This window comes from Pan troglodytes, chromosome 8 (genome assembly GCF_028858775.2).
Source record: "Pan troglodytes isolate AG18354 chromosome 8, NHGRI_mPanTro3-v2.0_pri, whole genome shotgun sequence".
Classification (NCBI taxonomy): Eukaryota; Metazoa; Chordata; class Mammalia; order Primates; family Hominidae; genus Pan; species Pan troglodytes.
The window spans coordinates 82,965,164-82,979,104 of record NC_072406.2 but is presented as its reverse complement, the minus strand read 5'-3'; the positions used below and the strand labels follow the sequence as shown (position 1 = coordinate 82,979,104).

At 52.8% G+C, this 13,941-nt stretch overlaps 1 protein-coding gene across 2 annotated transcripts in view; it reads right to left on the bottom strand.

Moving 5' to 3' along the window:
• Positions 1-1,965: 1,965 nt before the first annotated feature.
• The window catches only part of ADAMTS14 (ADAM metallopeptidase with thrombospondin type 1 motif 14), an 87,399-nt gene continuing 75,423 nt past the window's right edge, over positions 1,966-13,941 (bottom strand). For both annotated transcript variants that reach the window (XM_009458637.5, XM_507838.9), the window contains exons 17-22: positions 12,750-12,918; positions 12,169-12,301; positions 10,388-10,595; positions 6,296-6,425; positions 6,102-6,212; positions 1,966-4,033 (exon numbers count right to left, since the gene is read on the bottom strand). In XM_009458637.5, coding sequence (XP_009456912.5) covers positions 3,540-4,033; positions 6,102-6,212; positions 6,296-6,425; positions 10,388-10,595; positions 12,169-12,301; positions 12,750-12,918 — 1,245 coding nt within the window. In that variant the 3' untranslated portion in view covers positions 1,966-3,539. The remainder of the gene's footprint in view (positions 4,034-6,101; positions 6,213-6,295; positions 6,426-10,387; positions 10,596-12,168; positions 12,302-12,749; positions 12,919-13,941) is intronic.

Below are 13,941 nucleotides of genomic sequence, written 5' to 3'. Positions count from 1 at the left end.
ACATTTCCACCCCTTCTTGCTCTTTCCCTCCTCCCCCCAGACCCCTACCTTCCCCCAAGCCTTCAGTCTCCTGAAGCCAGGTAGGGGGCAGGGGCTCTTTGGAAGAGCCCACAGAGTTCCAGGTCAGATGGCCCAGGCTCTGTGCCTTCCCCTCTTCCCCTGCCTGCTGTGTCATTTCAGGTGGAAGGCCTGGAGTTTCACCAGGAGGGTAAATCAAAAAAGGGCCCAGAGGCCAGTCTATTTCCCAAGAACATCATGAGGCTCCAATTGCCCCTTTTCTCCTCTGGAGGAATGGGAAGGTAAGTCTCCTGTTGTCCCTAAACCCTTGCCATCCCCCTGATCCCTTCTCCACCAGGAGCTTTCAGGCCTTACTAGCCCAAATGAAGTCACAGGCTGGAACCTCAAGGAGGCCATCTGGACACAGAAGACAGCCATGGTGAGGACTTCCCAGGCTCTTTGAACAGGAGGCTAAGGGTGACTCTGTGCAGCACTGTCCCTACTGACCCCAAGGGCAAGGAGATGCTGGAACTTCAGGGGGCTTCCTCCAAAATGACAGGTGTGCTGGCCCCTGGCTATGGGTTGAGGAAGCTTGGCAGACCAGGGCAAAGGCTCTGGAAGCCAGTCGGGGCTGATAGGCTAGACTCTGGGCACCTGGCTGTCACTGCGGCAGGGCTCTGCCAAGCATGGGGCAGGTGTGGATAAAGCCTTGAAGTTAGAGTGGCCTGGAGAATCCCCACCAGGGAAGAGACAGGCAGTCTGGCACCCTGGCACCTGCACCCACCAGACTCCAAACAGGAAACCGTTTAGGGCAGGAAGAGGTGAGACCATTCCCATATGGCCTTTCCCACTGGGCTCCTACAGGAAGTGAGGGATGTTTCTGAGGCTGCGATGGAAAGAGGGCCCTTGGTGCTGTTCCTCTATCTTCACCCGTGAATCCTTTCATTTTCTCAGTTTCCACCAAAACAAGCAAATATCCTGACCCATAAAAAGCCCTTAATTTGGAGAGTGGACATTTCCAGATGTTTGGGGAGATGGCAACACAAATTTAATTGAATCTTAGACATATTAGACAACCTGCATCCTAAAAAGCCCCCAGCCAAAGACAGATGGAGAGGCTGCCCTCTCTGTGTTCCCACCCCCACGGGGGTAGGAGTCTCCAAACCATTTTCTCCTTGGCCTTAAGGGGAGGAGTGAGCTCTGCATAATGACAAGAAGCCCTTTTGCCAGCTTCACCTTTTCTAAGTGCCCAGCAGTGTAGATTCTTTTACTCCATGACACAAATTCTGCCACTGCTTAGAAGGCAAAAGTGGTTGCAGTCATTTTGCTTTCAGTGACAATCTCTTTGTTCCGTGGTTGCTAAGATTCCTTTAGAGAGCCCCTCTTGTTGTTCTTTTTTGTTTTTGAGACAGGGTCATGCTCTGTCACCCAGGCTGGAGTGCCATGGCGCAGTCACAGCTCAGTGTGGCCTCAAACTCCTGGGCTCAAGGGATCCTCTCACTTCCACCTCCTAAATAGCTGAGACCACAGGCATGCAACACCATGCCTGGCTAATGTTCTTTTTATTTTTTGTTGAGACGGGATCTTGCTATGTTGCTCAGGCTGGTCTGGAACTCCCACCTCCAAAAGTGCTGGGATTACAGGCATGAGCCACTCTGCCCCACTGGCCTCTAGTTGCATTTAAACAGGTTGAGAATTTCACAATAACCTGAAATAGTGTTGTCCTGGAACTTGGGCCTCAGGGAAACAGGAGATTCAGTAGTCAAGAAACCAGTGGCAACCCTGTGTCCCACCTGGCAGTGACGCAGCAGGGCATGGGTGGAAAGGTGGAGGGACAGGAGACAGCCACAGTGAGCTGCGCCCCCACCCCCAGTTCTCTTGCTACAGCCCAGCCCTCAACCTTCGAGCTCTGGCTTCATTGTCCCCTTCCCATAAATCAGAGAGAGAAAAAGAAACACACATACAACCTTTTGGGGTCCAATTGCGATGTTAATAAATACATAAAATTTTAAAGATCTGGATTTCCAAGGCACAAGAGTTTAACACAGGCCAGGCTGGTTCTCACAGGAATGACTCCATGTGTGCCCCAGCATCCCAGGGAGGGGAGGGCAACAGGGGGAGGGCGGGGAGCCCCCCAGGACCTCCACTCTCCAAAGGGGTTGCAGGCCAGGGGCCCACTACTCATGTTCCTCCAGGCTGGCTCAGAACAGCCCCTTTGCCTTGGGGAAGGAAGAAGTGAGAAGCACCTCTATCACCTGGCAGGAGTTTAGGAGACATCCTCCAAGACCCCGGAGGTGTCCTGGGACCCCCTGCCACTTCCTGAGAGCCAGAGGATCTAAGACTGTTACCTGTCCCTTGGAGGTAGCATGGCCGGCAGCTGAGCACAGCTCAGGCCCTTACAGCACGGTGGGTGAGTGTGTCTTCCCCACTCCAGCACCAGGCCAGGGGCTGGCACCCTGCCCTGGGGCACTTGGCCTGGGTGGCCCTTGTCATCTCCAGGGCCAGGCTATGAGTGGACTCTGGTCCTCAGTCCTGGGGTCCAACCACCCCTGGGAGAACCACACACTCTGGCCCAGCTTGAGCCAGGTAGAAGATGAAGACGTCCGACTCCAGCAGGATCGATCTTTGGAGAAGGGCAATGATTGAAGGGACAGCCTGAGAAATCGTGTTCCCTCTGTGTCCCACAGAGTCCCCTTCCAGGCTGAGAGTGATAATTGAAGTTGCCATCCTGGTGGAGTCAGGGGGTGAGCGCCAGTTTGGAAATCCCTGGATGCTGAGGACTTGGGGTCCAGGGTGTCCTGAGCCCCCTTCTCTGGTGGGCTGGGGTGAGATTGGGGGGCCAGTCTGTAATCTGGAGTCACTAGAAGTAACACTAGTGACATCTGCAAGGCCAGAGTATGGCCATGAGCACCATCTTCTGGCCAGCAAAGACAAACTGGCCTCTGCTGGTGGAACTGCATGGAGCTCTTGGCTTCCAGGAGCTGGGCCTGCGATCACCTTGTGTTCCACCCGCTCCAGCCCTGCAGCTGGGAAGCCTCATGCCACATTCCCAGGCCCCCCTCCTCTCGGCCTGGCTGTGAACAGTCCCCCACCTACCCTGGCCCTGCTTTGCCTTTCTGGGGAGAGGGGCCAAATATGCAGGGCCTCCACAGGGGTCCTCACAGTTCCGGGAAGGCAGGCAGCCCTGACAGCTTCCAGCTACAGACCAGCTGGGATTCAGACCTGCCCGGGCCCAGGGTCTGTGAGGAGGGAGCAATAGTTGACCCTGGTCTTGGCAGGGGAGACCAACAGGGGCCCTGAGAGGGTCAGTCCCGCCGGGGGCAGCTTGCTGCGGTATCTCCGATTAGGGCTTTCCCTGATCTTTGTCTTCCTCCTACCCCGCTTTGTGGGGTAAAGAGCATCACAGCCCCAAACGAGAAGAAGGCGAATGATTTAAAATGAAGTCTGTGCTTGCGCCTGCCCTGCTATGTGTGTCCTCTGAGCTGGGAGTCGCGGGGCAGTACACAGAGTGTAAATGTGCCGGTGGGATGGCAGGGCACAGCTCATGTCACCGGGGAGGCAGCAGGGAGGCTGGTGCCGGGATGCCTTAGGTCTTCTCCAGGTTGCCCTTTGTCCTCAGGGACTGGCGTAGGTGTCTGAGTCCAGCCCCAAGGCAGCCCCCCGGGGGTGGTAGGGGAGATGCTCCAGGATGCTCCAGGGATCGGTGTCTCAGGGGCAAAGGGATGCTGGGTCCCTGGCGAGCTTGTATCCAGAGCTCCTGGGAGCTGTGTGGCTCGGCCATGCTGATGGTCCTCTGATCCTGTTGGCTTTCCAGGAGGCTCCGCAGCATCTGCAGGGTCCTGGGGTCCTGGTAAGGGGCTTCCAGGAGTGGAGAAGGAGGGCAGTGAGGTTGGGCCAGGGTCTGGGCCAGGGTTGGGGCCCGAGGCCTTCTTGATGCAGGACACACAGCAGAGCCGGTGGTAGCCGGGAATGGAGCAGTAGCGATCGAGCACTTCCATCTGGCAGAAGACAGACCTGTCTCCCATGCAGGGCTCCGCTGCACACACAGCACAAGGACAAGGATGGAAGCAACGTGGGGATGCCTGTCAGTCAGGTGGCCCCGCCTCCCACTCACCCACTGACTGCCCGCCCTCCACCCCCGCCCCTGCTGGACCCACTATAAAGCTTTTTCCCAGGGTGGGGGCTACAGAGCCACCTGACGGGAGAGTGAGCCCTGACTACATGGAAGAGGAAGTAAAATCCCCTAGAGCAGCAGATCTCAAAGTGATGTCCCCACACGCAGCAGCAGCATCACATAGAAGCTTGCTGGCAATGCACATCCTCTAGCACCACCCAGCCCTATTGCGTCAGAAACTCAGGCTGGGGCTCAGCGCTGTGCTTTCACAAGCCCTCCAGGGGACTCCACGTGTGGGCGCATCTGAGAACCCTGGCCCTTCGCCATTCGCCCTCAGCCCTGCTGCACACTGGAATCCTTGGGGGTGCCCGTCTCCTTCACCCACACACTGGACAATCTAGGGTGTGACCTACCACCAGGTGCTTCTAACTTGCAGCTGCTCTGGATGGAAGTGGGAACCCTAGCCCCTCCCAATCAACCCAAGGAGTCTGGCCCACTCCAGCCAGGGTCAGGCTAGACCCCAGGCAACTCATGCTTGGGACAGGCAGACTGACCATCCTGCCACAGTCAGCACACATCGGGACATTAAGACTGCTACTGCTTAATTTGGAATCAAGCAGATTTCAGTTCAAATCCAGGCTCTACCACTTAAAAGTGTGAGGCCTTTGGCAAGTCACTTAAACCCTCCAAGCCTCAGTTGCTTCACCTATAAAATGGGGCTGATGTTGACCCTTACCAGTGAATAATAACATTGCAAACAACATCTTTAAAGCACCCGGCGAAGATAAGTGCTCATTACACTAGTTTGCTTTGCACAAAATATCACACCTTTCTGTGATAACTCCATGTAGGCTTCTCCAGGCAGAATGTGAAGGCAGGAGCTTTGCTTTCTACTAATTTTTGCCAGAGAGAGAGAGAGAAAGAGGGATGTGGGAAGAGTGGGCGGGACAGAGGGAAAGAGAGACAGGTGGAGGGGCAGGCTTAGGGGAACAAGAGAAAGATCAGAGAAAAATGGAAAGCCAGTGGCCTCTAGATGGCGCCAGATTTCTGGAACCAGAATCGGAATCGTCCTTTGCTTTGGGAAGGAAGAGGGCAGGAAACCCAGGCACTCCCCCAGTCAGAACCTCAGCCTAGGAGCAGAGGAGTAGAAGATTGGAGGTAGAAGGTCCTTTGAGGACATCTAGTCAGAACCCTATCTTACAGATGAGGTCACTAAGCTCAGAGAGGTTAAGGAATTTGCAGCCAACTGGTCCTCTAACTAGGAGTTAGGGTCTTTGATCTTTCTGCTACTCATCTTGCCAGACCCTGGTCCTAGGGAGGGTGAGGAAGGAAAAGAGAGATGGAACCTGGGAAAGGAGTGAAGAATCTACAGCCTGGCACGTAGCAGTTGCTCAGTAAATATCTATCCGTGGGTGGATGAATGGAAAGATGGGAGGATGAACTGAATCATGGGGCCGAGAGAAATTGCTAGGCCTATTGTTACTGGAAGCTGACAGCCAGACAGGAATGCATGCATTCTCTCATCCAATTATCTCACCAGCCCTATAAAGGCAGCTCATATCTACAAGTGCTTGTCTGAAAATCTTGGAACCAGATATAGTTCAGAATTCAGAACTTTTGGGATCAGAAACATTATATTCTGTGTTTATATTATAGAACATCCCCAATGGAGCCTGAGATATCACCTTGTAACTAAATATGGCTAAATTTCTATATCAAAAGAATAAATGATCTCATTAGTTCAGGTCAGATTTTGCTGCCAGGTAAGTTTGCACCAAACTTAGAAATAAACATTTTGGAATTGCAGGTAACGGCTCACGGACCAGTAGCGCCTCCTCCCCACTTCACAACTGAGGTATCTGAGGCTCAGGGAGGTGAAGGTCACACAGACAGCTACAAGCTGGGTTTGCTCCACTGAGTGGCCCATGCTGCAACACCAGGGCCACTGAAAGGTCTGGGGAGCAGGGTAGGGTCCATAGACTGTACTTACTTGATGATATCTTGTTAATGGGATGTAGGGGTCCAGATTGTGGCACCCACTGCCCCTCTGGCGTCCCAAGTTCCCAGACATCGGCCCTCACCGTGGAGTTCTGGCGATTTCCTGTGAGCAGGAAGAAGCAATTCTAGTATTTGGGACTTTGGCCCAAGGGACTGGACCTGGCCTCCCCATCCCCTCTGGCTCACCTCCACAGGTGGGCAGGCTGCAGACCTGGACAGTGTCTGGCCTATCCCCCTCGCAATGCCCGAGGCTGTTGGCGTTGGTCCTGCACACCACCTGCCGCTGCTGGATGCCCTCTCCACAGGTGGCAGAGCACTGCCATGGGTGGGTCAGTGCCAGGCATAGTGGCCGGGGTCAGGGTAGGTGGAGAGAAGAAAGACGAGTCAGTGAGCTCAGAGCCCAGCCAGTGCCCAGGGACAGAAAGGGTACAAAGGAGAGCACCAAGTCTTCACTTGACCAGAGGGACATGCAAGGACTGCTTCTAAGGAGCCTCAGTGGGACACTGTACCTGTTGCCAAATAGTCCTGATACCAATGGTGAAGAGCCATTGCCCTGAGCCTAGAACTCCATGGGCCTTTCCACAATCTAAACGGTTAATCTCTGGCTCAGGAGGGAACCTCTGGGACCCCATTCCCTACTACCACCTGCATGCACTGTGTCTGGTCTGTGCCTGGGTTCTTTAATATTTTGTGTATCACTCTAGCAAACTCCCCTGTTGCAATCCACTACATGGTGTGACCTGGGCAGGTGGATTGATGTGATGATATCCTATTAACAGGATATAGGGGCCTGGACTGTGGCTTCTGCTACCCCCACCCCTGGTTCAATGTCTTACTCTGTAAACAGAGAGCTGGGCGACAGGGTCTCCATGGACCCTCCTCTGACTAGCTCTGATAGTCAATAATCTTGTGACTCGATTTACCAAACATGGGCCTGCAGAAGTATGTTCAAAAGTGTCTTCTTCCCTGAGGGAGCAGGGTGCAGGTACAAGGAGCAGGAGGCACCAGAGGACCGAGGACCACCCTTTGCAGGGGGTGGCCACACACATTGTCCCCTGGACCTGACCCACTCTTACTCTGACAAACAGGGAATGTGGACGTCCTCAATGGAGGGGCAGGGACTCCAGGAAAGCAGCACTGCCCAGTGTGACTGGGTCACCTTTTAGATGCTGACCACAGCCTTACCTAGCTGGAAGGAGAGGAACTTGCAGGACCCCACTTCCCACACTGGAGCATGTGACCACTGAGACACAAGGGTCATGGGGCCACGCAGAACTACGAGACAAACACGGCTCATCCTCCCAGGATGAATCATTACAAACAGCAGCTAACAGCTCCTGACTGCTCAGTCAGTCTCATAAGGGGCTGTGAAAGTTGATTATATGAATAGGGTCATACTTGTCACACCCAACTAAATCAGAGTTGAGGGACCAGGGGAAAAAGCACTCAGGGCACCTAGCACCTGCTCCAAGAATTAAATTTTCCACAGGGCCAGCTGCTGAAACAGGCTGATGTAATTCCAAGACCAGTTTTACCTAGCAGCTGCTGAAACAACCTGCTGTGACTCCACGGCTAGTTTTCCATAGCACCATCACTCACCAGTCAGAGCTTGCCAGCTCCCAAAAGCTTGTCTAGTGCCAATGAGTTGGTGTTCAACACAATACATATCATGTCTCTTTCTAATAAAACCCCCAACCTTTCCTTTGTTCTTTGGACATACTGAAGACCACCCGGTCTCTGTGTATGCCTTGAATTGCAATTCTTACTTAATAAAAGTTAAATTTAGAGATTCATCTCTATATTTTGCTTATTGCGACAGGGCTAGTATCTTCCACTATCTGCCATCTCTCTGTTACTTTTATCTGTGAGGTCCTTTGAAGACCAGCAATCTATTTTATATCAAAACAAATGAAGCTATATATTATGGAGACATATAAAATGCATGAGTTGTGTGTGGATTTTTGGTTCTTTACAAATATTCATAATGCAATATTTCAAAATACAGAAAAGTATGGAGTTATTCACAAAACCCTATCCAGATGCCACCACCAGCCTTAATAAATGAGCATCTCAGAATATTTTCAAATTGTGTTGTGTCCCTCTAAACATTAAGGAAATGACATCCATTGGAAGTGCTTTTTTACTTCATACTGAAGTACTTTTTCTCACCTAAATGTATTCTCTATAACAGAAGTTTATCTATTTTGGTAAGTACAGTTCAGGCCTGTTCATTTTTCTTGTTGTATAGTACTGTATTGTATGAACAGACCATGATTTTTGTCCAATCTTCTATAGATAAACATTTGAGATACGTCCTAATGTTTTGCTGTTACAATAAACATCATTGTGATCAAATGAGGTTTTTTAAATTGGGGTAATATCTATATAACATAAAGTTTGCCATCTTAACTAATTTTTTCTTTTTTTGGGACAAAGTTTCGCTCTTGTCGCCCAGGCTGGAATACAATGGCGTGATCTTGGCTCACTGCAACCTCTGCCTCCCAGGTTCAAGCGATTCTCCTGCCTCAGCCTCCCGAGTAGCTGAGATTACAGGCATACGCCAGCCACCACACCCGGCTAATTTTTGCATTTTTAGTAGAGACGGGGTTTCACCATGTTGGCCAGACTGGTCTTGAACTCCTGACCCCAGGCAATCTGCCTGCCTTGGCTTCCCAAAGTGGTGAGATTACAGGCGTGAGCCACCGCGCCCAGCCCATCTCAACTATTTTTAAGTCTATGGTTCAGTGGCATTAAGCACATTCACATTGTTGTACAATCATTACCACCATCTGTTTCCAGAACATTTTCTTCTTTCCCAACTGAAACTCCTCGCCTATTAAACACTAACCCCTCATTCACCCTCCACCAGCCCCTGGAAATCACCAGCAAAGTGCCCTCATGGAGTGTTTGTCCTTACATGTCTGGATGTCTGGCTTATTTCTTTTCTTTTCTTTTTTTTTTTTTTTTTTTGTGTGAGATAAGCTCTTGCTCTGTCACTCAGGCTGGAGTGCAGTGGCATGGTATGGTCATAGCTCACTGGAGCCTTGACCTCGTGAGCTCAAGCAATCTTCCTACCTTAGCCTCCAGAGCAGCTGGGATTACAAGCACACACCACCACGCCCAGCTAACTTTTTACATTTTTTGTAGAGGCGAGGTGTTGCTATGTTGCCCAGGCTGGTCTCAAATTCCTGGGCTCAAGCGATCCACCCACATCAACCTCCCAAAGATCTGCCCACCTCAGCCTCCCAAAGTGTTGGGATTCCAGGCATGAGCCACTGCATCCAGCTTGGCTTGTTTTACTTGGCATGATGTTCTCAATGTTCACATCAAATGAGTATTTAAAAGAAAACCCAAGACAATTTCCTCAAGGCAATTTCCCTAAGGTAACCTCCAGGGTCTAAGCCACAGAGCACCCAAATAACTAAGCAGCCTTACTGCTGTCTCCCTTTTGCTACCCTGACCGTCTAACACTCAACCTTCCACAGCACCGTCAGAGTGATCTTTACAACCTGAAATCAGAGCTTGTAATGCCCATGTTAAAAGGCTTCCCTGGTTTCCCATTGCTCTTAGAATACATGCAAACCCCTTGCAAAGCCTGTAGCCATGGACCCCCGCCTGCCTCCCCAGTGTTATCTCGCAGCCCCTATCCCTCCCAGTCAGCTCCAGCCCTACTGTCCTGTTGGTTTCTGGAACATTGTAAAATTGTTCCTGACTTGGTCTCTTCCTGTGGCTTGTCCCTCTGGTCTCAGCTTGAGCAACACCTCCTCAGAGAAGCCCTCTGACCACCCTCCATCCTCCACCACATTGACCCACTACTCCCCACCCAGCTCCGACTGCAGTCTGTCAGTGCTTGGCTGTGGGTTGATGGTCTAATACATTTCCCTCACAGGACTGTGGGCTGCACGAGGGCAAGAATCAGCTCTGTCTGGTTGATGCTAGGTTCCCTCATTCTTAGTACAAGGTCTGGCATATAGCTAGTGCTCAGCAAGTATTTCTGGAATGCAAGAGTGTACTTCAGTCTGCCCATCTGGAACACAGGGACATGAACCCATGCCTCCTGGCACTGTGTGAAGTTTACTGGCAGTAATGAATGAACATAAAGGCCTAGCACAGAGCCACGGCCCAGGGTACGTAGGAGCTATTCTACTTCAAGGAAAACAAAATTTGATGTAGGGGGAGCCATTCAGGCAGAAACTCTCTTGCCTGCAGGAAACACCAAAAAAATCCCTCAGACCCACCTTCTCCCCAAGCCCCTCCCACCTCCTGAGGACAAGTCACCTGGGACCAGGCTCCCAGCCTCCACTGGGCTGGGCAGGGCACTCGGAGACAGGGCCGTCGGGCCTCAGGCCGGTCCCCGGCGCAGGCTTTGGCCGGCATGACCTTGTGGGTTCCATTGGAGAGGGGCAGCAGGCACTGTATCCCCCGTGTCTGCACCCCCAGCTTCCCACAGCTCTGGCTGCAGGCACCCCACTCCTCCGTCACCCACCTGGAAACAGGGTGAAAGGAGAGGAGGTGAGACCAAGGGGACACTTCATCCCAGAGGACACTTTCTATCCCCAGACAGCTGCAGGCAGGAGCCAGAGAGTGGGTTTGGGTTTCAGAATGTTTGAGGCCTAGGACAACTGTCCACCTGGCTCTGCAGCTACTGGGTATGTGACCTCAGGAAGGGCACTCTTCTCTCCTGCTGTGTCTCGTCTGAAAAACAGGTATGACGTGTATTTAAATCCTAGCGCCCTGCATGTCCTTGAGCAAGCTATTAGCCTTCTAAGCCTCAGTTACCCCGTCTTCACATCACGATTTCTTCAAAGCCGCATACATATTTGAGGGCCCACTGGCGCGAGCACTGTCCTGGGTGCTGAGAAGCATCAGGGCACAAAACAGATCAAACCACACTTTCAAGGCAGATCCCCCAATTTCCCATGGGGCTCCTGGGACAAGAACACTGTTACTGTCACCATCATCATCCACAGAGCTTCCACATAGAGTAGCTATGCTGGTGGCCTGCAAGTGTCTTTTAGCCACTGAGCAACTTCCAACAGCATCTTAAGCGCATGCCCACTGGGTGCATTAGAGGAAACAAAACTGCTCTGGTGAGGATGGAAGGAGGGAGAGCCTCGACTCCTACTCCTCCCTGGGTTCCTAAGGCATCTTTTAGTCACTTCCAGGCAGGTTTCCTAAGTCAACCTCTTCCTTAAAACCCCAAAGGGGTAGGGGCTGGGGGACACCAGCCAGGAACTCAGGCAGAGCTAACCCTGCATGTTCTGTGATTACAGGCATTTGTGGGAAAATCAGTCTGAATAACAATACAAAGGAACAAGTGAAAGAGAAGGACAGGGGGCTGGTTATGAAGCTGTCTTGGGCAGAGGAGGGGCTGGTTAACATGGCCTGGCCTGGGCACAGACAGGGAGGCCACAGCAGCCTCTAGCGCTGGCCACCGGTTCCCACCCTTGCCCCGATTACATGCCCAGCCCTGGGGTTCCCCCAGCCCAGGGGAGCAGAAGCTGACAAGACCCAGGCAGCACCCTACGCCTACCAGGGAGGACTCCTGGGGAAGCAGGAGGATGGGCGATGCCCTCTGTGGCTGCTACCAGCCAGCCACCCTTGGCCTCAGTCTGCTTGGGGTGTACTAGGGAAGCCTGGTGGAGGCTGAGGAGGTCTTGAGGCCGGCTCTGCAACAGGTTCAGAGGCCTGGCCATGAGCCCTCCACCAGGCACAGCTCTCTCCTCTCCCCAAAGGCCCTCCCCTAAATAATCCCAAGGTCATCCTTGGGCTCAGAAGAGCATGTAGCCTCAAGCCAGGGAATCCCAATTAGGGGCTGGACCATGGCTGGGGGCTGGCAGGCTGAGCCATGTCTCTGGACTCCTGACAATCAGGCAGAGAAGAGGTAGAGGTCAGCATCCTGGCCTGGGCCTGGAGCCCAGAAGCACTGAAAGTTGTGTTGCCTATATGGTCGTGTCTCCATAACCCAGTGCTGAGGGGAGCAGGCTCAGCAGCCCCACTGCCTGGGGCCCGGGCTAGGCATAGAACCAGACTCCCCGTCCCTCCCTGGGAGCACTCACACAGGCTGAGAGCACGGGTGCTGGTTGCAGCGCCGGCGGATGGGCTTGGGCCTCTTCTTGTGGTCACACAGGTGTCGCTGCACCATGTGGTGGTCTCGTCTGCGCCGGCAGCCGTATTTGGTGAACTGGATCCCTATGGGGTGGGCAGGCTGCCGTGGGCCTAGTCCAGCCAGGCCCCCCATTGCCCTGGTGGGGCCTCAGGGGCAGTACCTGTGGAGAGCCTTGTGGGCCAATCCCACCTCCCTCTGCCTATGCCCCCGCCTGCCCACGTCACTTTCTGAGGGACACTTTCCTGATCAGCTCCATCTCGCTGGTGAGAAGGTGGCTCTGGACAGCTGTCTGTCCCCACAGTGGGTGAGCTCTTTTAGGGTAGAAGCTCTGCCCGGATATGGCTCTAGCACCCCCAGCCTCATCCCAAAGGCCCTGCCCAAAACGGGCTTCCACACACTGGAGATCTTCAAGGAGAAACTGAGTCAGAAGCAAGGACACATCAAATGGAGACAACAGCAGTCCCCCACCCCTGCCTCTCAAGGGATCCTGGGCTGCCCCAACAAAGCACTGGCGGGTCAGGGAACTGGTACCTCCTCCACAGGCCTTGCTGCAGGGGGCCCAGCTCTTGAGCGCCCACTCATAGGTGTCCATCTCCTCCAGGAGCACATTGTTGCTCCCGATAAGGGGCAGCAGGTCCTCATGGATGACGTACTTGTAGGCCAGGCTGCTGCGGGGGCCACCCTCAGTTGGGGGGAGAGCCTGAGGGGAGATGGGGAGCTGGCACAGGACCAGAGAAAGAAGCAAGGGCGGCATGCACTGGGAGGGGAGGGGCCGAAGAGAAGGCCTTAGGGTCGGAGCAGAACCTGTGAAAGCTAGGATGAGGTTGTGCCCAGCATGGCTGGGGTATGGTAGGGGGTTGGATTCAGACCAGCTGCCATGGGACAAACTCAGGCTGGACACCTGCTGTGTGCCAGGCCCAAGGGCAGCCACTGCACCTAGGAATGTTCTTCCCTTTCATAGACCTAAGTTCTGATGGGAGGGCAGGGCTGTCTGTCTGTCTGTCTGTTCTGCTCACTGCAGCATCCACACTGCCTGGCTCTAGAAGGCAGTTAATAAGAATGGTTTGGATACTGACCCTCATCAAATATATGACTTGCAAGTATTTTCCCCCATTCTGCAGGTGGTCTTTTCCTTTCCTTGATAATGTCTTTTGATGCACTTAAGTTTTCAATCTTGATGAAGTCCAATTTATCTATTTTTTCTTTTGCTGTGTATGCTTTTAGTGCCTGTCGTATCTAAGAATCTAAGGTCATAAAGATTTGCCCCTCTGTTCTTTTCTAAGAGTTGTATGGTTTAAGCTCTTATATCTAGGTCTTTGATCTATTTTGAGTTAATATTTGTGTATGGTGTGAGGAAGGGGTAGAACTTCATTCTTTTGCATGTAGATATCCAGGTGTCCCGGCACCATATTTTGAAGAGACTATTCTTTCCCCATTGAATGGCCTTGGTACACTTGTTGAAAATCACCTGGCCATAGACGTATGGGTTGTCAACAAATATAAGGTGAGTCAAAAGTATATGCTGGATTGAATTGATATGCTGACACCAATAGGCCACAGAGCCTGTCCTCCAGGAGCCCCCCAGCTGGTGAGGGTGACACCAGGAACAAAGCCCATCCAAGGTAACCCTGCCACCAGCCAGTGCTGAGGGCACCATGGACAGAACTCCTCATGGTCTCGTCTGCTGGGTTAATCCCTATTCCACAAGCCCTGGCCCATGCTC